The sequence below is a fragment of the Xyrauchen texanus genome, chromosome 32 (genome assembly GCF_025860055.1).
Source record: "Xyrauchen texanus isolate HMW12.3.18 chromosome 32, RBS_HiC_50CHRs, whole genome shotgun sequence".
In the NCBI taxonomy this organism is placed as follows: domain Eukaryota; kingdom Metazoa; phylum Chordata; class Actinopteri; order Cypriniformes; family Catostomidae; genus Xyrauchen; species Xyrauchen texanus.
Genome location: NC_068307.1, coordinates 37,248,691 through 37,274,257, shown reverse-complemented (window position 1 = coordinate 37,274,257; position 25,567 = coordinate 37,248,691). Strand labels below are relative to the sequence as shown.

Sequence of the window (25,567 nt, the reverse complement as noted above, 5' to 3'; positions counted from 1 at the left end):
TACAATAGAGGTTGATGTATGTGTGTTGATCTGTGGCACACTGTGCAAGCCAATTATTGATGGAAAAATAAAGGCCCAGTGCCTGTCACAAGCCCACCCCCAGATCTCCCAGAATGTGAATGAACTCTTGTGAATGGAGCGATAAACCCACACAAATGCCCGCTCACCACTCACACCCGTCTGCCCACTCCCCCTTCTTATGAGATGAGCGCAGGGGGCGAGAGGGAACAACAAAAACATAAACAACAACAAATGGAATAAAATGCCCGCCCCTTTCTCATTCCATCCTTCCACAACTGAGCCCCAAATATGCCCCAGACTCTCGACCAATTCCACAATCCACAGGGAACTTGAAAAGTTGATCTTCTCACAAAGGCCTACCTCCACCCTTTTCCCAAAAGGAAGAGAGGTGGCTTGTGGGTGGAGGGTGAATGGTGGAGAGGGAGTATCTGGCATGGCTTCAATGAGAGCAGATGAGAGCTCATCTCCTTCCATGACAATAGCTACCCACTCGAAAAGCATGCAGAGTCGGGCGACTGAAGAACGCGAATCAGCATCTCAATAAGAGCATCAAAGACTCCTAATGCAGGGGCGGATGATGAGTTACTCTCTGGTGCGCACTTCACAATTTGTGTGTCCTCTACACACCCTTATTGGCAGAAATAGTGTGGGACTGATGGAGGTGATTGGACGGGAAGATTAAAGAAACTTGGGCTTACCAAGCATAAGTGAACAGTATAGCAAAATCCTGAAACAGACATTGTAATTTGAATGTATTATTCTCTCTCTTACTCTGCTGCATTTTTTCTGCAATTTGCTTAAATTTATGCATTTATCAGATGCTTTTATTCAAAAGCAACATTCAATATATACATATGATCAGTAAGTGCATTCCCTAGTAATCAAACCCATGATCCTGACAGAGCAAGATTTCAACTATTTGGCTTTGAAATCTCAAACATGCCTATACATGTATTACACATTTAAATTAGATACATTTGCATTCAAATGTGCTTCATTGCAGTGATTCACATTGCAAATCAGCAAACTGAAGTGAATCCAAATTACCCCCAGAATCTACATCTTAATCTAAAAGTAATACAGATGGGTAGATCTAGTGAAAGTGTTCAGGAATGACAGACAGTTGATTAATGATGTTGGGCTCATTAAAAAAAAGAGCCTGCTCTTGACCCCTTCCTACGGAGGGGTCAGATCCTCTTCACAGCTTCACAGGAGGAAGTTTACCCACACACTCCACAGCTCTGGGAAAATATGCCATAATCTGAATAATACTGAACTCCGTTGTAGACAATATAATGGGAGATGTTCTGCCCTATGTTCTGCATTTGCTATAAAATGGATAACATCATTCATTACAACGTATTATGAGCCGTAGTCTCGCATTCTTTGCTTTGATCCAGCTGGTAATCTCTAAAGTCACACTTACAGTGTAACACAAATTAATTGCCTTGGAAAATAGGGGATTAAAAGAGTGATGCGTTACAGAGAAAGATGTAATAAATAGATCGACCCCAGTTGTCCATTTCCAACATAGCGCAACAATCACCGCCCATTTTGTTCAGTGGCGTTGGTTCCAAAAGGATTTTTCCCTTCAATTTTCTCCGTAGGTATCTAAAAAAAAACTTCTAAGCCTTGGACCAAACCAAACAGCTCTGAGATGAGATCATAAAATAACATTTGATAAAAAAAAAAAAAAGTGAAATACAAAAGAAAAAGCCTGCATACTTAACATGAGCACTTGAGTGTTTCATGCTTCCATGGTAACGACTAATAACTGATTGATGGATTTCAATACAGAAGTGCAGGTTATCCGTTAATGCACTGAGAAATAAGCAATTCCATTTTTTTTTTTTTTATGAAGCTGAAATCACACTGACTCCAACCAAATTAAAGAGATCGTGGCAAATTTGTAGCAAACTCGCCACTGATCATTTTTCACATGCAAATTGTTCATTGTTGCCAAAAGTTTGCTGCAGGTTCACCACTATCGGTGATGAGCTGCAAACGTCTGACAAACATTAGCAGCAAATCACAAGCTCATTTGAACGGGAACATAATGAGTGGGATATTTGCAGAATATTTGTGGCAAGTTTGCGGCTAGGTTGCCAGAACTCTGTAAGGGCTGTCATCTATTACAACACGCACAGCTCATGTGATGCTCTTACAGCGGAAATGTTTGCATATTAGTGACTTCACACATTCAAAGTAAAGCATGCAGCACATGCAGACAATATGTAATTAAATTGCATCCTTTTGTGGTTTGTCACACTAGGACCTCTCGCAACTATAAATAGATTAATTGTGCATAATCAGTTTTTTCAAAATATGTCAAATATGAGCGAGAATATTTGAAAGCAGTCTTGTCAAATCAGACAGCGCGTGGGTATAGAATTGAGTTGGTGCTCGGTACTACATAAACACTGGAATCGTGCCATATTTTTTTATTTTAGTAATGACTTGGTACCAAAGTACCAGTACTTTTGACATCCCTAGTAGCCTTTAAAAATTGTGATTTTATAGCTAGTCTATTTTAAAATTAAAACTATTTTAAAAACCTACCATTACAGTCTGTTTCCGGAAGTAAAAATCCCATACATTTATTTTCAATTGTTTTTCAACATTGACTTATAAAACTTTAAAGACAGACCCATCATGAGCTCTAAAGTTGTTCATCGATGGTATATGGCTCTGTTAAAGTCATCAGTCCACATTATTTCAACAATTGTTTAAAAATAGTGTTTAGAGGAATTCCTTTTGAACAACTACACTAACCATGGTACAACACAGAAAGATCCACCAATCAAAGAACCACTGCCAACAAAGCCCGCCAAACAAGTCCGGCAGCGAGCACCCACTTCCCTGATGTACTGTGAGTGAGGCAATAGAGTCACAGTCCAAACAACCTCAAACTAAATTTATATTAAATTATATATTAAGTATATATCAGAATAATTTACCGTGAACCTATTTAATATATATTGTTTATATACTTGTACTCAACAATTTAAATTGTAAATAAACTAAATTGTAGTTTTATACATTTCAAAAAATTAATTATTAAATTACGTAACTCGCAAGTGATTTTGGTTTGTGGAAAGTTGATAAGAACACAGTCTTGTACCTTTGATATGAAGCAAAAAAATATTTGAAAATCAAAAAGACAAAGTTTGTAATGTTGTGATTCATGTTGGTTTGGATCATGGCTTAGGCTTTTCGTAATATCCTTTATAAAAGAGTTCTATGAAAAAATGAATGGGAAAAATACTTCAGGAACCCAGATGGCTGAAAAAGCGGGTAGGCACCATTCCACTCTATTGATGACACATATTCCCATGAGTCCTCCCACTGCTCAGTCAGGCCATATCATTTTGTGGGTGGCCAATGAGAGCACAGCTGTTCACTCTCAGAACTCCTTCAGCTTACTATGAAGGCCAAATGGTTGTGTAAGACCAATTATATACTAGATTTATACTAAATGTCGCAAGTCATAGTTAAGACTTGCTTAAACCTCCTCATATTGCCCAGTGAAAAGTCTCTGCAAATAAAACTGGCTGGGGTGGAAAAGAAGCTCTTTTCTTTTCAACTTTTATCTAAACTTAAAATGATTCAGATCACTTTTTTAGTTAGCTTAAGTTGTAACAGAATTTTACATTCATTTCAATTATTTTTTGAAACCCAGTCAAATATTTATTTTGTTATTTTTCCTTCATTTAATGATAATATTAGAATTATATTATACAATAGTAACATATATTCAGTCGTGCCTTCTTAACTTTAAAAGCTTTGAGCTTTTATTTTGGCAGAACACTCCAGGAAGTACTTTGACTGTATGTAGCCTAGTTCACAGTAGTTTAATATGCTTCATATAAAAAATCTGTTAAAATGCTTCTCTGGTGCCATTCTCGATGCATGTTAAAAGCGAACCAAACTATCATATGGACCACTGTAATGGTGCTTTTATTCTTTAGTGTAATTTTTTGAGCTTGACAGTAACAATTAACACACCGTATCAGATTTGGATCGGGTTTGTTGGACAAAAATAGATTGGATCTAAATCCAATTTAGCTAAATCATCAGTATTTGATTGGTGCATCCCTAGAGTAGTAGGAATAATTCCCAGACATACTTCATCTTGGAACGTGGGCATTGACCAGTGAACCGAATATATGACGAAGTAACAAAACCAGTTAAAACAAATTAAATTTGGATTTGTTAAACAAGTGCAATTTAACCATAAGGAACAAGGTTCTTGACATGTATAATCACTGACTGTTGAGAAGACCCACATGACTCACAGGTTTTTTTATTTATTCATTTATCATCATTATTATTATTATTTCGCATTTTGAATATGATGTCTCCTTGAGTCCTGCGGGATTATGGAAGAGTAAAGTGTCCAGTTGATGCGCACTTCAGAATCTCATCCGAGATATTGAGGATTATGACCTATTTGGACATACTACTCAGTTGACATACTGCTTTTGGCATACTATATAGTAGGGAAACATGCATATTAGGATGCCGGAAAAATAACAGGGGAGGAAATAAGAGGGTAAATTTAAATTAAATGGGGTAAACCCAACCACATTCACAAATATATGTAACGTATCAGCTAAACAGAAAAAAAAATGAATATATATCAGCAACAAGGACAAGAATGGGACTTTGTTTTATTTTTCCAGTGTGGCACAAAGAACAGATTGAACAAAATAAAAAAAGCATGGATTACCAACTTTTAGTATTCCTGCAGAGAAACAATCCTGGTTTTAAATCACAGCTGAGCTCTGACAGACGGTGAAACTCAAAACCCTCAACAATCACACAGGTGAGAGTCCAGAAGGCTGGGCATGAAAACCCAACATCACTCTTCCTGTGTGAGCTAAAAGTGTGCACCGCTGCAGCCCCAAGAATTCAGAGTATGTAGCCTCCCTGATTCCCCCGTGTCAATGGATCCAATGAGAGGAGAGGGGAATGGGAGATAAACTTTTTAACCCCTTTGTTAAAGTAATCCTGGGTGATCTTATACATTTTTTTAACACTTTTCATGCTTCACCTATATCAAAATGGGTTACGAGAAAGTAACATCTAAAATTATACACAACGCCTTTAAACAATATTGTAAAACATTTCCGTAATTCTACAATAAAAGACTGTAAAAATGCTACAGTAAAAATACCTTCATTAGTAAACGTGTAGTTACCTTAAGATATACAGTACAACATTTTTAAATATTTAAAAATACATGTAGTTTTACGGAACAATTTAGTAAAAATTATATTTGGATCTAAAAAGTCTGATTTTCCCATACAATTAACAGTAAAAATGTATATAATGTTTAACAACAGAGTACATGTACTTATTACAGTTAATTGTCATTCAAATTAAAGTAAAAAACAATAATCGGGCATTCCCAGAATTCCCTGTGTGACCCATTACATTTAATTATATTTTATGGGCATAGTTATGTTTCTTCTTTTTTATATCAGTTACGTACATTGGGGTGTTTTGTGTTATATTTGATGTTGATTTGTTAATGTTTATTGTATTTAATTTCACGTGTGAAATAGGGCCACTATTGATGAACTATGTCATCCTGCCCTTCCGTAATTACTACGGTGCTTAATACATAATAAAGTAAAAAGCTAATTTTTACAGTTTCAGAAGGTTAATATAAAAGTTTAACATTTAATAATATAAATATATACAGGCATCAAAATTACATCCCGTAGAGCCTGAAACATGGTTACCGTATAATTTTTTACAGTGAATTTCTGGCAACCACAGCTTCCGGTATTTTACCGTAAATTTAACAGGATTTGTTTTACAGTGTAGGGTTAGGCATAGTGTGAAAAGCCTGAAAGTGACCCCAATCAGACACTTTTTAGAGGGAAATACAGACTAAGTGCAGCACTTCAACATGGTGACTAACTGATTTTCAACAAATTAAAATGCTACATGGCTATAACATCTTACTGCACAGAACAAAGTAAGAAATAATAAAGACTCCAATATTGAGTGGCACAAAATAGTTTATGCGCATCTGAATACAGAATGACGCACATCAATGTAACAGGAATGCTTCAGGGTGATCCTCGCTGCGCATTCAAAAGCGGAGAGCTGAAAGATAATATTGAGGTTACATATCTAGTTCTTACATAAAGCAGTTTAAACCATTTTTACTGCAACTATTTACGTCAGGCAGCATCAGACAGAACCAGTAAAATGCTTTAATCATTCCACAGCATCTAACAAATACTGGAGAATTACTCAGAGTAGAGGATTTAACGTCTGACAGTGATCGTCTTAAAATGAGTTGTTGATGCAGTGCTTTGATTGCTGTAACAACAGGGCATAAAAGGACAAAACCAAAAGCATTTAAGAGATTAAACTTCTTGCAGATGGTTTTAGTGAGCTGACTGATATTCACTGTTAAGCACAGTCATGCAAAAACACTCTTAAGAAAGTTGTCTCAATTAATTTGAGAATTGCAGCTCCAATTAAACTTAAACTAAAATTATTAACGTTAGTAGTCGTCCCCACTAATCGACAAGTCAGATTTTTAACGAATAGTCAATTAGTCGACCACCCTGGCACATTCCTCATACAGACATAAACACACTTTATCCTCACCAGGTGTCCACATAAACATCAGTCTCTAGCATCTGTGAACGGACCAGCAGTAAATATACACACATACACAGACAATCCATGTTCCAAAATGAAAATGAGGACCACTTCTGACTTCTGACGCACAGCAACTCTTAAATCTGCAATGCTCAACAGATTTGACTGAAATAAATATCTAGAAACATCCAGGGCCAATAAGGAGGAACTCTTCCTCACGGTAATAGTTTGCTAACCTCCTTAGTCTACTCTCAGCTTTTTTCCTCACGTGCCTCAGATTAACCTCACCGGTCACACTTTTTAAAAGCAATGAAACCAGATTGTGGCTGTAGCTCCGAAATCCTGCTCACCCTTACAAAAAAAAAAAAACTAAACTAGCCGCAAACTCGCCACTTTATTTTCACATGCATATAAGCTTGTTATTCACTGCAAATGTTTGCCAGAAGTGTGCAGCTATTCACTGGTAGTGGTGAACCTCTGGCAAACCACTGGCAACAATGGACAACTTGCTGTAAGTTTGCCGCAAAGCTCATTTGCATGTGAAAATTATCTGTGGCAAATTTGCCACAAGTTTACAGCAAATTAGCAGTTAACTCAATTTTGTAAGGGTGACTAAAAGTTGTATAGCATTTACTCGACATCAACTTGTGTCTGTGCCTTAATCTTGATGGGATCCTAAATTAGAGTACTGTATGACTTACACACTGCTTGGGAGCATTGCCAGTTGGCTTTTACTCCATGGACTCAAAAATATGAGGCTAGAACCAAGCCATAGATTTGGTTTACAAGAACAATGACCAGCCTTAAATCTGAATTATGTAACTTTGTACTCAAGTAGGGCTGCAGCTAACGATTATTTTGATAAATCGATTAACGATAATTAATAATTCACTCTTAATGGATTATTCAGCTTGTGTCCTGACTTAAAAGGTTGTATTAAACGTGCTTACTAACAATAGAGGACAAAATCATCTTTTGAAAATACCACTAAATGGCATTCACTGAAATAAAGGGAAAAAATTATTTTGATTAAGTGTAATTCAGTAAAGACTAGTATAGCAATAATAAAAACTAATAAATAGTAAAAAAAATAAAATAAATAAATAGTAAAAACTACTTAGTGTTTATGTCTTTTCCATTTAGAATTGTCTAAAAATCTTTAAAACAAGATACATTTACTTCAGAAGCAAAATAAGATATTTAGACTTGCTTTAAGAGAATATTTCTTAAATAAAAGTACATTTTGTATATACACATGCATTTTTTCACTTGGTTATACTTCTGCGATTGCAGTAAAGACAAAATACAATTATATTCAAGATCAATTCTTTAAAAGCAAGTCTAAGTATCTTATATGCTGCTTCTCAGGTGAATGCTTCTTTTTTAAAGGATTTTAAAATATTTATATTTGTAATATTATATTGAGTTTTAGATATTTTTATTGGAAAACAAGCCAAAACCAATCATAAATATATTTTTTGCAGTGTATAATGGGGCGAAGACTACGCACTCTCTCTCACCTTTTTGTTCACATCAATCAATCTTTAAACTCACAAAAAAAAAATCTATTATGAATAAAGCTGCGTATTACCAAATTTCATCACGATAAGAAAATGTACAGTGACATATATTCTGATTCAATAAGTCATGAACCATCACATTATAATCTAGCTGCATTAAGCAGATGAATCTCCCAATTTGAGCTTGCCTGGACATCGACTGTGTGTGTGATCATGACTGGAGCCAGAGTCATAACATGCTATTTTCATGTTGATATTATGATACACGATTAAACATTCGAAATGGAAAGATTACTTGCTTTGATGAAGATAAACAACAGAATGTATTTTACACTTAAATCACTTTTCTGACTCTATACTCAAAGCACTTATAAATAGAGAACAGGGGACTCTCCACAGCCACCACCAGTATATCTTAATATGATAAAACAAGTACAGCTTTAAAGGAATAGTTCACGAGTTCAAGAATTACATTTGTAAAAAATATTGTTAAACTAATACAGAACTGTTAAAGTAGTATTTACCTGATGGCATTTCTTTAGTTCACCCAAAAATGAAATTTTCTATCATCATTTACTCACCCTCAAGGCATTGCAAACCAGATTGACTTTATAAGTAAGCTAATAAACTACAGAAAAGGGGAAGATTCTCAGTGAATAAAAACTTAAATTTCAGTCCTAACACAAAATTATTGTAGGACATCAGAAGACTTGGGATATAGCACTTTGTTGTCTTGTTAGAGATTGACAACCCCTGGTCCCTACATGCTTTCATAGTATGTGAAAAAGTAGGCTGAACAGAATGAGTAAATGATGACAGAATGTTTATTTTTTGTTTTAACTATAATTTTAAAGTACATTTTATATCCCAAGATATTGGTTGTCAGCCATTCATGTACCACACAGCAAGCAGAAGCCGCTCCCTCTATCCACAATGAACCGGCTGACCTGAAACTTGTGTAAAAAAAAAAAAAAAAAAAAAAAAAGGCGTGATAATCTGTTGACCTCCCTCTTAGTGCACGCAGTGCAGGCGTTGTGAGGTTTTTTTTTAGGTCCAGCTGCCACCAGTGTCCGTGCAAAGACTGATGGGATGCAAATGGGCTGCATTACGATGCAGCTGCAAGGATTAGAGCAGAGGTTTGTGGGAAAACTACACACAAAGACATCATCATGTCACTCCATATTACTGAAGTATGCTGCCCTGTGCCATCAGATATGCTGATAAGGTTGTAGAATGTGGGTCAACAGCGTTGAGCAACTAGATTTGCAGGTCATTTTCCTTATTTCTCTGATTGAGAGCGTAGGTCAGAGGAATTGGATATTTGCATGGGCGGCAAGAGTGTCTCCAAACTATTCTTCTACTTCGTACTCAATATATCTCGGTAGCCTTGTGATTATATTCTATTAATATCTCAATGTTTTTGTATTTCCCTTTATATACAAGTTTGCTCTTGATTTGTATTTCGACCAACAGCCATTGTAGCCAATAGAGCACTGGTTCTGGAAGTAAAAATCATAAATATGTTTTTACTAAACCATTTTAATATATGAAAATAATACATGAGGACTTTTGTGTAGGGATGTCCCAATACCGAATCTGGTATCGGAATAGTGTCCAGTACAGTGCTCATGTACTTGTGCTCAAAATAAATGGTCCGATAGCAAAAACTGATTCCATCTGATGAAAAAATGTCATTGCATAAACTTTCAGCACACAGATTAAAATCAAGTCATGTCCTAGTAAGATTATTCAACCGCAAAATCTGTGATTTACTGAGTTAAATATAGTTTGCATGTGCTGCGCACTTTAAATGTGAGCAATTGTGAATGTGTGGAGACAGTGTTGTGCCAATGCCAGATGCACTTAGCTTTTAAACCTACACCTTGATTCATACAGTGCATATTTAATTAAATAGCAGCCTTTTGCGGTTTAATAATCACTTTGAGTAACATAGCAACTGGCATTTCCGGATTGGCCGTCATATCAACTCAAACGCTTCAAAATAATAGCTCAATTTAATTACAGAAAATATATCACTTTTGATCTGCAAACAAATTCAAATCAAATCACTTTATTGTCACACTACTGTGTACACAAGTGCAACAGTAGGTGAAAGTCTTGAATGATGAATCAGAGTTGTAGATCAATTAATTTAAACATATTTACAGAAACGAACCATACTCAAAATCACAGACACTTAACATCTGTCTTAAGTCTCTCATACTCAAGTCATGAAACAACAAGGAGTTAATCTCTTTATGAAAAGAGTTACTTAATGACCAAATAAAAATTACATTAAGATATCACAATATTGCCAGCAAAATCATTGTACTCTCTCACACACACACACACATGTTGTGTTTCCATGTTTTATGGGGACTTTCCATAGACATAATGGTTTTTATACTGTACAAACTATATATTCTATCCCATGACCCTAACCCTATCCCTAAACCTAACCATCACAGAAAACTTTCTGCATTTTTAGATTTTCAAAAAACATAATTTAGTATGATTTATAAGCTGTTTTCCTCATGGGGACTGACAAAATGTCCCCACAAGGTCAAAAATTTCGGGTTTTACTATCCTTATGGGGACATTTGGTCCCCTCAAAGTGATAAACACACACACACACACACACACACACACACACACACACACACACACACACACACACACACACACACACACACACACACACACACACACACACACACACACACACACACACACACACACACACACACCTTATTGCCAACCAGCTTAATCCCTTTGGGAGTTTGGATGACACTTTCAGTTTAAGGGCCAGTTAGTATGCACTACTAAAGTATCTTTACCTAGATCAGCTATTTTAATACCAGTACTGTGAACGGACCCATTTTAATGCACAGAGGGCAGGAACAACCTCAAAGGGTTAACGCTCGCGGTCTTGAATGCCAAAAGGCCCTTGAAGTAGTTGGGAGCCTCTAGTGTTGCAAGAGAGTGTTTTCCTGAAACTCGAACAGCCTCGGAGGAAATGACTAAGAGGGAAAGAAAGAAAAATAACAAAAAAGCAGGACTTTTCCAAATGGCCCCCCCTTATCATCCATCTGTCTATTCACCCTCATCAGATCTCCTCTTGCGATCCTCATATGGCCGCAATGCCAGGTTTGAATGATCATTAACCACCCCAACACAATACGTCCAGTGTTCTTCCTCTAAAAGCGGATACTTTAAGGCCTGGAGAACAAATCATCCTCGACGGACTTCATTTAAAATTACCTGATTTTACATGACAGCACAGAACTGTTTGCGGGGATTGGATGACATTCAATGCCCATTTGACCAATGCACTTTTTAAGGCCTCGTCAAAATGATCATGCTCAACTCAAATCAGACAATTGGCCACACATTTTGGGAGGCGCATAAAATTGTGAATGGTGACCAAAAATTTTAAGCACCAGATTTATGTGCTATCTGAAGCTTAAAAATTTTGGTCACCATTCACTTGTATTGTACGGACCATCAGAGCTTAGATGTTTTTCTAAAAATCTCAGTTTGTTTTCTGAGGGGTAAAAAAAGTGATACACATTTGGGATGGCATGAGGGTGAGTAAACAATGAGAGAATTTTCATTTTTGGGTGAAGTATTCCTTCAAATTGGTACCAAATGGCAGTAGTCTAGTTTAATGGTTTTGGGCACTTGTCAGCAGGGAAACATGGATGGAAGACCAACAACCCCTTGGACTAGTTTAAGCGGTTCCTTTCAGCAGAGAAGCCGTAATCATTCTCACTTGCCCATAACCTGACCACATGCGGTTCGGTTTTCATCACACAAGTGCTGTTTCCATGGCTGGCAGACATATGCATAATGGACTGAGCACATAAGTTATAGTGTATTTAAGCTATATTTGTTATTGCTGTGTTGGGTGTAATAGCTAATGAGATGTGTAATGTTCACCATCACTCTGGCCAAAACCACACGCCTCAAAACCAAACCCACTGCAGTCATTTTAGGAAATTAAATGCTATTTGTGAGCAAACACAAATGCCACAAGTTTGGGAAAAAGAGGTTAACCACACAAGAAAAAAAAAACAAGCTGGTAGTGGTATGGGGATGCTTGGTCTTCGGTTTTCAGGATTTTGTAGTGGAAAATACAGGTAATGTATGCAGAAAGAGAGAGATGAGGCTGCAGAACAGAAGTAACAGAGAAATAGAAATCAACGTGAATCCTCAATGTGCTCATTTGCATGTTTAAATGTAATGTTTCAGTGAGGTAATTTAAAACACTATAGTGCACTCAAATCTTTTAAACACAATATTTAGAACAATCTATTTTCACTCGGGAAATACAAGTTACTTTTGAAAGAAACAAAATCACACACATCTTTCGTGAAAAAATAAACAGGCTTCAGGACTTTTTTTTGCAGATTTGATTCAAACAGCTCTGTTATTTGTCTTACTACAGCTAACAATATCCTTAAGTATCAGTGTGAAAGTTACACTAATCTAAATAAAACACAGTGAGTCTAACTCCTAAAATATTTAAAGCCACTGTAGTCAGATATTCCCGTACTAATCTCATGCTATTGACTGAGCTGCCTCCAAGATTTCTCATTGGATATTGGCAACATGCTGTCAGGTTCTTTGTTGTTTACAGAGCAGTGTGATTTCTAAAGACACCTATTTTAGTGATATCGGTCCGTTAGTAGGGACAATTGTATGCATGGTATTCCCAAACAAAACACTTAGAGCAGCATTAAAATAAAAACCCAATCAGCATTTTAGTCAATGGTATAAAACTAGGAGCTGTATAAATACCTAGATTCCTTTATTATTCATAAATGAGCTTTCAGTATAGAGGAGACAATAGGATATAGGGATGTGCTCGAAGCCGAATACCCTATTTGGAAAGGCACGAATAAAAACTAATAACTGATTCAGAGTTTGACTGATAATACAAAAATACAGGCATAAAGCATAATTGAAAAATTAATATATTTATATAGAACAAAATGTATGAATATGTGCGCCAATGTTTCTAAAGTGTAAACCTTACGAATGAAAATGCACATGGTGCGATTTCAGATCAGACGGTCATGGCCTTGTCTCAGTTTGCGGTCTCCGTTAAATGTGTGCATATGGAGCTTGTCAAGTATAATATTAACGAAGATACGACATCATGTACACTTTCCAATACTTGAAATGTCTGTTCATGTGTCACACAATTCACAAATTATTCCCATGCATTTACTTATAGCCTAAACCGGAGCGCAATGTTAAATTCCTGACCAGATGTGATGATTTCACGTCAGAACTCATCTAGCCAACTCTTAAAATTGACCACATTTACAGTAATTCAGTGATTAAGGAAATTATCTGGTTAAGACTTTATTCCGAAAAAAGTTGAAATGCTCCATAGAGTATTCAGAATATTCCTGCTTATGTAAAACAAAGAATCTGAAACTTGCGGTCTTTTTTCCTGCAAAATGTGTGCTTGACACCTTCAGAATAATGTTGTTATAAGAACGAAAATACGGTTTCAGACAGATATTAATATCAGTTACCAACATATTCCATGGTTAATGTGGCCAACAAATTCAGCTTCATCTGGTAGGAATTTTTTTATTTTTTTTAAATGTAATTATAATTGTATAGTTATTATTATGAAAAGGCATACACAAGGCATATTTTATATATTTTTAATAGAAACTAAAAGTAAAAAAATAAAAATAAAAACAAATGGGCATTTCATTTAGATTTAAGCCCAGTCCACACCTGGTTTTATCCAAATACAGTGACAGATACAGATGATTTTGTCATATGGCCAAATATCAATACAGATTCTGACATCGGTGCACACCCCTAGTTGGAGAGTTTACAAATTTAAACCTTTTATACTGTAGTTCACACTGCCATTTGGCTCAAATAGCAGGCCTTTAAAATTAGCTTGATTTCCCATGGTAAAATTGGTGAGATCATAGACCAAAGGAGGAAATGTCTTCTTCACAAGAACATTCACCCCGACATAAACTGGAAGAGAGCATATTTCATGTGCATTCATGAAAAAAGCCTTGATGGCCTTGAAGTCAACTTTGAGCTTTGGTATTGCATCACAACTGTGCAGGATCAAAGGTTCTGCCCATAGATTCATCTCTAAGCACAGGGATACAACTTGAATGTTTCAGGTATCTTATGGTCTTTGTTATAACCCTATCCTGACCAAAACTAATTTACACTAATCTCAATCCTGGCAGTAAAGCAGCAATATTGACCTCTGATCAGCATAAAGGGGGCAAGTTAAGCCAACACAGTCTAAACACTTTAGTGGGTTGCGTGCGTGCGTGCGTGCGTGCGTGCGTGCGTGCGTGCACACGCGCGAGAGAGACTTTAAGGGGGTCAAAACCCCCTGGCGGGTGGCTGGCGACTGAGACTCTTATGCTCTAAAATCAATTGTGCATGCTGGTTCACCTTTCAATCTTACAACTAACCTTTGGGATTAATTAAAAACAGATTTGATTTACATTGAATTACTCGCATTTCTTTCTTGATAGTAACCCCCACAGTTGCTTCAAAATGAACTCATTCAATGCAATGTAGGTAAATGGATGTATGGTCGTCTGGATGCAATCACCCAAAGGATTTAACTGATTGTCACTGAATTAGTGACCTTCTATTCACCATGATAATCCATTTCTACACCAGACCAAACAGGATTAGGTTTCTCCTAAAACTGATATGGAAAAGGTACCACATCTGCCTTTGGTTTAGAAGCCTTCAACATTGGCATCATGGGAGTGTTTTCCCTGGTGAACTACCTTGATGAAGGACAAAGCGAGGGGGAGGAAGTTGCAAAGCTCAAAGAACAATTAAAATGTTTTTGATTTACTCTCCGAGAGGGGTGGAACTACTTTACTAGAAAAGTGAGCTCCACTTGTGCAAGAGGTCACAACTCCTGACCTTTAAAGTGGGTCGACAGAACAAATCTATTTGGACAGGCATTGTAGATAGTAGGATGTGAACCTCTAGTTACAGAGGTAAAAATATCAGCTTTATGACCTTGGTAATACATCGATCACAGATTTCTTCAGGGTAATAACACTGTAAATTGGAAAACAACCTCTAAAGCTGAAAATATATCTAAGATCAATCGACTTTGACACAGCCAAGTTAAACACAGAGAAGCTTCATTTTAAAAAGGTATTTTGGGACTATTTAGAAGTCTATAAGACTATTTGGTAGAAGAAACACCCCCTTGATTACTGCTACTCGCTCGGACAAGCTTTGCAGAACTTCCCTTTGATATGCATGGAAGATTGCCATGAATTAAATTTTTTGGGCAACATATTCTCATAAACAAAATTGATAATATTCTTACTTGGGCTGGAATGAAGTGTGGCAATGTAAAGCATATTTTTCTGAGGTTTTTTGTAAAAGGTACTAGTAAATTAAACATTAATTTTATTAAAAACCGAGACTGTGAATAAGAATTGAGACAGATGATTATTACGGTCACTTGAAAAGAGAAAAGCATAATTTCATTGTGATTATATTTGATAACATTAGTGTAAGTGAACAGAACTGCTCAAAATGTCTCATAACACACTCACTGTGATGCTGTGAACCATTTATTTACCATCTACTTTACTGAGACTTTAAATGACCTTGGAGCAAATTGAAGTCTCCTTGCTGATGTTATACATGTTCATTTTGGAATAAGGACTGAAACAGTTTAATCCATAGCATGCTGTTCTTAAGATTTATTTAAAAGAAAAACACTACGTGTATCCTCTTTACGTACCTTGTGTCAGTATTACAAGTGACCCACCAACAAAGTTTCAAACATTTCTATAAAATTTCACTTAAAACTGCCCAAACACATATTATTCCCATAGACTTTTGTTGGAAAAAAGCAAACGCTTGTAAATGAATTAGTGGACGTCAACAGTTGCTTATATAGGCTTGGTCAGAAATGATTTTAAGGTGGATAAAAAGGGATTAGCGAAGGGTGACTTATCATAGGAAGGCTGAGGACCAAACTGAAATGAGTGAGACTTAAAAGTCTGAAAATGGGCATGGGGTTTGCCAATAATTAGCAGCACATTCCTGTGTGTGCTGTGAGGCGTTATAAGGAGAAAACAGTAGGCCTGCAGTTTGAGTGGACGGCAGGTGCGGTCTTATGATGAGGTTTGCAGTTGCGCTCCAAAACCAATTAAAAGGGCTAAATGTAATGTTGGCTCAAGTACTCTGTGGTTGCAATATTGGAATACTGCTGCGTCCAACTCGACAGAGCACGCAAACATGTGAGTTAACAACCAAAATCAGACTTTTTAGAAAAAAAAACAAAAGAAAATAAATAATTCCTTTACCCCTTTCACGCTTAACCACAGATTCGGCTAATAAAAATACAAGTGGTAAAAATATATAAACATCCTTAAAACAAAAAATTAATTGAGAAGCAGATTGACATAAAATATGACATGTTTGCTGAGAAATATAGCAAAATTTGGTGGGGTTTATGCTTTTTTTTTTAAATACAAAATAATTTGCCAAATGGGTCAAAAAAATAAACTTGTTTTGCCTTTGAATTCAGTATGTTATCATTTCCTACCCCTTTGACAAATGCACTGTAAACTCGAATGTTGTCAGTACTGACAAAATTCAAGTTGTCTTAATGAAACATTACTTGAAATGCCATGTTTTGGGCTCATAACGTCTCGGTTACATATGTAACCTTAGTTCCCTGAGATGAAGGGAACGAGATATTGAGTCATGTTGACGCATATGGGAAATTACTTTTCTGACGACCTATTTGAAACCCTTCTTCAAGAACGCCAATTCTAAGATTGGCCATGATGTTTAAGCCCTGCCATTTTAGGTGCGAAAACACAATTTCTCAGAATTTTATGACTGAGGGACAAAGAGCTAAGAATGTCAGGTATGGGCAGTTCACTAGGTCTTTGCCACATGAAAAGCACCAATTAGTGAACACATCCCATTTCAGTATGTAAAGGCATCTTGTAGAATCTGTTCTAGCCTGTAAAATGGTGTTCAGAACCAACAGTGTCTGTTACTGCTTGTTTAGCGCACTCTGATCAGGGGTCACACATGCAGGTTCCACAGCTTGGGCTGGGGATGCCAAATTGTGCCCTGCACTTGAGATCCCTCCTCATCTGTATTTCCCATGGAGGGCCGTCCAGAATCTCTATCATTTCAGGAAACCAGGTTTAATTCGGCCACTTCAGCGAAACCAATAGAATTGTTTTCTTGTCCTCTCAGACTTTGCATATGACAGAGTGGAGGCACACCGGGGGAAACATATATTTGTGTTTCGCAGGCCATTTGTGGGCCATTGCATTCACTCCTAGCAGAGCTTGGGACTTAGAGTACCAGAGGGGACAGTGGGCATTCTTCGCAGAGGCAAATTGAACGATCTACGCTTTGCCGAATATTTCCCAAATTCTCAGGACATTCTGAGAATGAAGTCTTCATTCGAGCATGACAACTTCTTGGCATGACAACAGGTCCGCACCATAATTCAGACAGCCTGGGACATATGTCACCCACAGGGAGAGTAGATGGTGGAGCTCTACAGGAGGGGGGAACGCATCAGTCTCAATTCTGACTTGGTGGTTTATTTACACCACAACTGACATGTTGTCTGAGCAAATCATAACATAATTCACTATTTCAGATTGAAAAGCCTTCAAGGCTAGGAAAACAGCCGACAGCTCCAGGCGATTGACGTGCCATACCCTCCTCACACTGACGATCCAGGAACATCAGGTTGCACTTTGATTTTGCAACGATTTGGCCCGCAGCGCTAAGTCCGTAGTGGTGCGGAGCTCTTTAAAAACTCTGGATCATAGTTTTTGTCGACTATTTACTTGAGGAGGCTAGCTTGGAAAACTAGGAGCACCACCATCGCGTGGAGAGTTGAACCATCTCTGAATCCCTACGAAGAACGGGGAAGATCTGTTGGATGCGGTTGCTTGATGGTGTCCGGACTGCAGAAACCACTCAAGGCAAGATATTTCCAGTTGCTCTGGAGGAGACCACTCGAGACTGAGCTCTTAAACCACCCATGAAAAGATGTGAAACACCTCCTTGTCAGTGGCGGTGCATGCTCCTCGCCCTCACTGGGGGAAGGGGTGCCAACGTCCTCCATTGTCCACTCACCAGTGTCAGATGTAGTGAGAGACATAACATCACCAACATCAGAACCGCTGAACGTGACGAGGTCGTGAGCTCCTGCAGAGGGCCGAAGCTCATTACACATATACTGTACTGGCAGAGATGCAGTACACACACACACACATACATATATATACACGGGGGGGGGAGAGAGTGAGAGAATTGCCATTAATGTAAAAGGGTTTCATCTAGGTTGTCGGAAAAGGTATTTCCCTTATGCGTCAGCATGACAAAATGTTGAGTGAACTAAGGTAACTCAAATATCTAAGTTCCTTGAACATTTGGAAGACCTCGAGCTCGTTTAGATCTTGCTTCAGTAGAGTCCATATTTATAACCTGTATAGGAGAATTGGCAGGATCAGCATCCGGAAAAGGCACATTTTGTTCTTAACAGAGATGTTGGCCCTTTTCCATAGGCACCACTTGAGCAAAACAAATGCCACGGTTGCTTTGCCGAGTATGCCGGGACACCAGTTGAAGACGCCACTTTCTTCTCCTGCACCACCTAAGTACTTGAATTCCTGATCAGTATCGGTGAAGATCACGCTGTCGTTGGCGAACATCAAATAGGTGTTCTCATCACACCGAACTCCACGTCTATGCATTACCGTGGATAAATACGTTTATTAAATGATTGACCTAGAATCAGCTATAATCTTCCATTATTTAAACTTTTTATTTTGTTACCTAAATTTGAGAACATTCAATAAAAATTACGTTGAAACATTTAAATAGCAAATTTGAGTTGAGTCTACTTGTATCTTGTTACATTACCTAGTAAAGTTCATTCATATGAACACCAAGTTGAGGAAACAATCAACTGAATAGTCAACTTATAGGGGTTTCAGTGCAGTTTTTTCTTGATACATTTTGTTAGATTTCTCTGAATTAGTTACTGGACAACAACACAAATACAATCTATATATACAATTATTTTTTTTTTGCCGCATCACAATGTGCTGTGTGCTCTACATACCATAAATAATGGGGTTCAAATGTCTGATTGCCATATTGTAAATCTGGGTTTATGAAGTTTAATTACTTTGAAAAATGTTAAACAAAAAAGGCACTATTCATAGGTCATTAATCAAATAAGCAAATTTGTGACATTGACCATATTAATTCCTTTGTAAAAATGGAAATCATGCTTAAATTATCATCAGGTTTTGCACAAACCTGCCGACTAAAGTACATGCTATCATTAAAGCAAATGTCAGCATGTATATGGAATCTCATCGTTCATAAATTCAGAAAGTTAATTATACAATTAAACTTTTCAAACAAATTGTTATGTGGATAACAATATTTAATAAGAAATATATACTGTAAATATACTGTTAAATTAGAACAGAATATTTTTTTTAAGTGGACTTCATGGAGTTTGCAAGTCAAAGATTGCAAGCCATGCAAAGGGTGTACAGATTTCAAACACATTGGGCGGGGTTCTAGCACAGCACAGCATCAAGAAAGGGAGGTGATTCCTGAAATACTAATATTTGAAATCCTTCAAAATGACTGAATCTACAAACATGTTCATTGGAGTGTTAAATCCAACTTGATTAAAGTGGAAAAATTCCTTGAACAACGAACTGTGCCGGCCTTCGTAATTATGTCCACAAGAGCATTCTCATCTGGGAAACGGAGAGCTTGGCAAACAGGGGAATTGCCTGGTCCCTGCTCCCAAACAGCTAATCGTAGCCCTGATCTCCAGCAGTGTAGACCTGGGGCACAAACGATGTGCATGGCTGATCTAGAAAATGTAACTCTACAAGATGTTTTTTAAAGTCCCAGACGCAGCCTGGTCAATCAAACACTCTTAAAAATAAAAGTTCTGTAATAGTCTTTGCAGCGCCTTAGGTTCAGCAAGAATCAATTTCTTATCAAGAACCATTTGTCACTGTATAAGGTTCTTGAGTTCACAATCCAATTCTTGGGGAAGTAAAAACAATTGTATTGAAGAAACAAAGGTTCTTCAGATCATAATATTAGTACTAGTGTAGGTTTCATCTGTTAAAAGAGAATCAGTAAAAGTCACAATGGGATCTTTGAAAGATACAGTACACAGTGGCAATGGTTTTCTACTTATTGCACAATTGTGAGATTGCTTTTATAGGGTGAATTCAGGAAAATGGGTGATTTGTCATCCCAATATTAAAAGTGTGTCCCAATTTACCTGTTGTAGTTTACCGTTTCATGAACAAGTAGTAGCAAGAAATGAACATTTCAGACACATTGTGGTCAGTTATTTTATTTTTGCATAGCCAAAATGGAAAAAACAGACCAAAACAGGAGCAAGGTCTGGAATTCTTCATTAAGCACACAAAAATGTGGAGTGATACAAATAATGAAACATTTCGGTATTGCTATTCGAAATAGGAGCACACTTAAAATTAAAAGTTTCTCTGATGGCTGTAAAACCCTTTTTGGAACTTTTATTTCTGAGGGTGATGGGCAAATTCTGAATGATTAACAGTGTTGTATGCTTTAAATATTACTACCGAAATAATTGAGATGGCATGTTCGATTTTCGGTAAATTTTAAATCTGACCCATGTTGAAGTTTCAGAATGATTGTTTTTTCAACTCTTAGTTTGTGTTTTTAATTACCCTGACACAGGATGAAAGTGGATGCAGCTGGTTGTGAAAATCTAAGATGTTTGATTGGAAACCCATTAGAAATGCACAGACGGCTTCCACTCTTTCAGTTTGTGGTTAGACGCGAGAATCCGTCTATGCAGTGAATTTCTGAGGAATCATCGCCCACGCTCTTCCATTTATCAACTCATCAAATTCAGTAATGAAAATCAGAAGGTAGCACGTGAGAAAATGATTTTCCAGAATGTTCACAAGGTTCCACCAAACCACAGGCCACACAAATAAAGCAACAGTTTCTGAATGAAAACCAGAAGCAGGTCAAGAGATGCCAAACAGATATGCTATCCTACCTTTAAAGGACAAGAAGACACGGGGCGCATTTTGGGGGTCGCGGTCCGAACCCAATGTTGGGACAGATAGGGCCAGTAGAATCTGGACTGCCCAAAGACTGTCCAAAAGCATGGTGCATCCGGTGAAGTCCAAAAGACACAATTGATGAGGTCACTGGAAAAGAAAACAGACAATGAATGGTTAAAAAAAAAATTTAAAAAAAAATATATATCTTGTGGTTATGGACTGGATGTTCAACAATGTTATATACAAAGCCATGTCGCCCATTTATATTCCAGAGACTTTTATTCTTCAAAGAATCTCACAATTTATTCACCATTTCATCTAATTTAGAAAGATTTTCAACAAATTAAGACTTAAAATAATGTTCCATTATTCATACAAAGTTTTGTATTTTGCATTTTTAAAGTTTAAAAGCACCATTTCCCATAATGAAACCATGAACATTCTATGGAAATTCTGCAAAAGACCTCCTTTTGTGTTCCACAGAATAACTAAAGTCATATGGGTTGTAAATGTTTTGTTTTTTTCTTTTTCTATTTCTTGTGGTTACTGACTTGCGTTCTCCTTATGCCAAAGCATAAGCCAATGTCATATACAAAAGCTTTTTAGCCCAGAAATATTCAAGAGACTTTCAAGACACTTCCATATTGTATGTTTTACCTCAGATGTCCCTGCTTTAATAAGAGAATTAAAGGAGGTCATCTGCAGTAAATACACCCCCACCCCCCAAAAAAGGGATTTTGGTTGCATATGTTTGAAAGCAAAGGGACATTCCCAATGGAAAGACATTTAAAAACCCCATGTTTCCACATACCCCATCTCTTCCAGGTGGAAAAAACAAGGCTGCCACCCATAGAGGAACTGTACTTATGCACGGTGGTATCATGACCTGTAACCTTAACGCCCTAATTCTGTCGTGAGATATTTTAATCAGTGTTCCCATTCCCAAAGCACCGTAGACATCGATAAAAGCTTTAGAATTGTAATTTTTTAATTTTTTAAAAAAGGAGCCAAAATCTTAAAAAACAGAAAAACTAGTATAGGCGGAAGATAGGCCATCCAACAGAAACGATGCCTGGCTGCAGAGCATTTATGAGTGGAAGCAGCTGTTTAAACCTCAGCTATTTGCAGGCAATTTGTTAACTGTCCTGCTGTTTATCTAAATTCTCTGCCTCTTTACCTCACACAAGGCAGTGAAATTAAACAACAATTATATGAATACAAGAGTGCTCAGACACATGCAAATAGTCTCACACACTTGCTTTAAGAGAATGGATCTACTGTATAAGAATCTATATACATTAACCATAAAATGGACTGTTTTTAATACATTTTTGAAAGTTATGCCACTTTGCTTGGCAGATGCTGTTTTGGTCTAGTAGGATCAACTAGTTGATGTGAAATATTACACAACAGAGAGAAGCCTTCAACTTGATGAATTTAAAACTTTTTATTTTATTATGTTTTTTTTTTTTTATTTATTAATTTGTTTTCACAAAATACACCCACCAAGGGATGTTTCTTAGAAGGAACAGGCTTGCAAAATATATTTGCACAAAATCCTTAAAAATAAACTGACTCTCACCAATTGCATTTTTACATATATTAATAAATACATTATTAATCAAATACATTAATACATTCTAATGTGACATTCATGTAACACCATTCATTACAATATATTATTACAATAAATATAAACAGTAGCTTATTTTGTAGAAATAAAGTTTTAAAGGTACATTAAGGTTCCTATATGAAAATAATCTAGATTAAGGCCATTAAGTTTAATTTCTCTCATTTATCTTAATTTCCCTCCCTCTCAAGTAAAGGCATTGAGCTTCAACTGTTTGAAACAAACTTGTGTCATTTGTATAGTCTGTGCATAAGTCAGAGACTTAAAACTCAACAGCATGCTGCTTGGCTTTTAAATTCAGCATGCCTGGAAAATGTTGAAAGTTGTCAACATTCATAAGGTCTAGTGACTGATCAACAGGTTGAGGGATCTCACTTTTGTTTTATGCATTCTTTCTTACCCATTTTGCCACTACCACAATATCAACATACAGCCCATATCTGCATGTATTGCCATTGTTTATTCTTATTTTGTACTACAGTTAGCGTTTGTAATGAATGTTCTTTTATATTTCTTTTTCTACCACCCTTAACATAAATTATAACTTATAAACTGCTCTGACTGAACTGGCTATTGTGCTGAAATATAGACAGAAGCTCTACCATAACTGTTCTGCCATTTATGCCGTGGTTAAAGACACATTACTTGCAAAATAATGTGCAAAGTGAATCCAATTGGTCTTGGAATGCAAAGTAGAAATACGTAGGAAACCCCTAATAATAAAGCGTTTTAGTGGAGCATATACTGCAGTATTGTGGGCGCGTGAGTATATAATGCACGCAACTTTAGAGCGCGTGCTCGAGCGCGCGTTATTATTACCCATTTAACCAACATATGTTGACAGCAAATAATAAGCAGCAATCTTACACATAATGTCTAAAAAACAATATGCTTATAGCCAACAGTAGCTGTTATTGTGCAAGTCAAAATATTAACCAGTTAAAACGTTTAGATATAAAATAGTTTAGAAACGTTTAAGAATAAAATCTGGACGGTTATAAAACAGAAGTGCTCAAATAATGCACACACATCTGTCAGTGACTTTCGTGAGAAAGAAATGCATGCAAAGTAATTTTTACCTGCTTGCTCCAAACTGTCCAAAAAGAACTTTGAGTTCAACTCAAAACAACGAATCCAATAAAATGTCTCTTGAGTTTCTACGGAGAGACGGAGGTATAGTCCTTATCTTTTTGAACACCTGAGCGCGGTGTTCTTCTTGTAGATAGAATTCATCTGGTACAGCTTTATAAAATCCCGTTTGATCTTGAGCTAGGAAGCGTAAAAGCCAACTGATAACTCCGTGTACAGCTTCTGCGCAGTTACAAGCTGTTTGAATAGTTTAAAGTGAAGCGCTGTTTGGCGTTCGTTCACTCACTCGCTCGCCTTAACTGCAGCTGAAACAGCTTGGCAGGTGGATGCAATGCCTATCATATGCATATGGCACGCCCATGGGCGGGAGTTCACCTTGGAGCACCGCCCCCTTCTCCGCGAACTACTGTATTTATCTTCAGTGCACCATGCTGGGGACCATTGTGAACGATATTAGATTTTATTCAATTACATTTATATGTGGAATACTACATTTATAAAAACATTTTATGTGTGTGGATTGTGTTGAAATTGCTATCTATCTATCTAGCTATCTAGCTATCTAGCTATCTATCTAAACACATGCTGCTACCCATGGCACTATGAGAGTTTCCCTTGGCCAATATATATATATATATATATTTCTGTTTACATAAAGGTCAGAAAATTAGTCAGTGGGCAACATTGATGATAATGGGATGTTTTATAACTTTTCAATTTCCCTTGAGGGACTTCATTGAAAATCAGTTTTGTGATTGAGTTTTTGGTATTGAATAATCATTTGCAGTTTTCAACATCTCACACGTTTTTACTTTGAAACACTTAGTAAGCAATGCAATTACTTTGACAATTACTGTTACAAAGCCTTCGATTTAGTTTGTCCATGACCGGTTTGTACACCACACACTCAAACACACAATTACTTCTCCCTTTGACACATTCTTGTATTTGGGAGTAAATGCTTTTGCATGTTAATACATGTCAGCATTGTATGACATGCAGTAACATAACAACTATTGGAAATAATCATGTGTGTCTTCTTTTAATAAAGGTGATAAGAGCATGGAACCTCATTCTAAACCATTCAGACAGATTGATTCAATGAGTGTTGTCCCAGTTTGGAATGCTTGGGAAAAGAGTCTTTTCATTATGACAAAGAGGCGTTAATATCAATGCACACAGATGGCAAACACAGTGGAGCAGTCTAAAATTGCTACAAATCATGCTATATTTATTGAACAAACAAAGAATGCAGTCAGAATGCAATTTAATGCAATTTAATACAACAATTATACAGCATCTCCAGGTGTGTTTGCTTATGATATTTGCATACAATATATGCATATTACTGTAAATTTGTTCTGTATGCTGCAGTACATTTCAGGCATTTATTTTTCATGACATGGAAACGCAAATTCAAATATATATATTTTTTTTACTTTTAATCCATTTAATCCCACAAGTTACAATTTGACCAAAAATTATTTTGAAATGAAAAGTGTCTAAAAATATTTGTTAATTTATTTTACACAGAGTATAAATGAAAGTGCAGTCTATCT

The 25,567-nt window shown here is 36.7% G+C and overlaps 1 protein-coding gene across 1 annotated transcript in view; it reads right to left on the bottom strand.

The window, feature by feature from the left end:
• sema3fb (sema domain, immunoglobulin domain (Ig), short basic domain, secreted, (semaphorin) 3Fb) overlaps positions 1-24,289 on the bottom strand; it is a 119,844-nt gene extending 95,555 nt beyond the window's left edge. The window contains exons 1-2 of the mRNA XM_052101315.1: positions 23,999-24,289; positions 21,283-21,436 (exon numbers count right to left, since the gene is read on the bottom strand). Of these exons, the coding sequence (XP_051957275.1) occupies positions 21,283-21,394 (112 nt within the window). The 5' untranslated portion in view covers positions 21,395-21,436; positions 23,999-24,289. The remainder of the gene's footprint in view (positions 1-21,282; positions 21,437-23,998) is intronic.
• Positions 24,290-25,567: the final 1,278 nt, after the last annotated feature.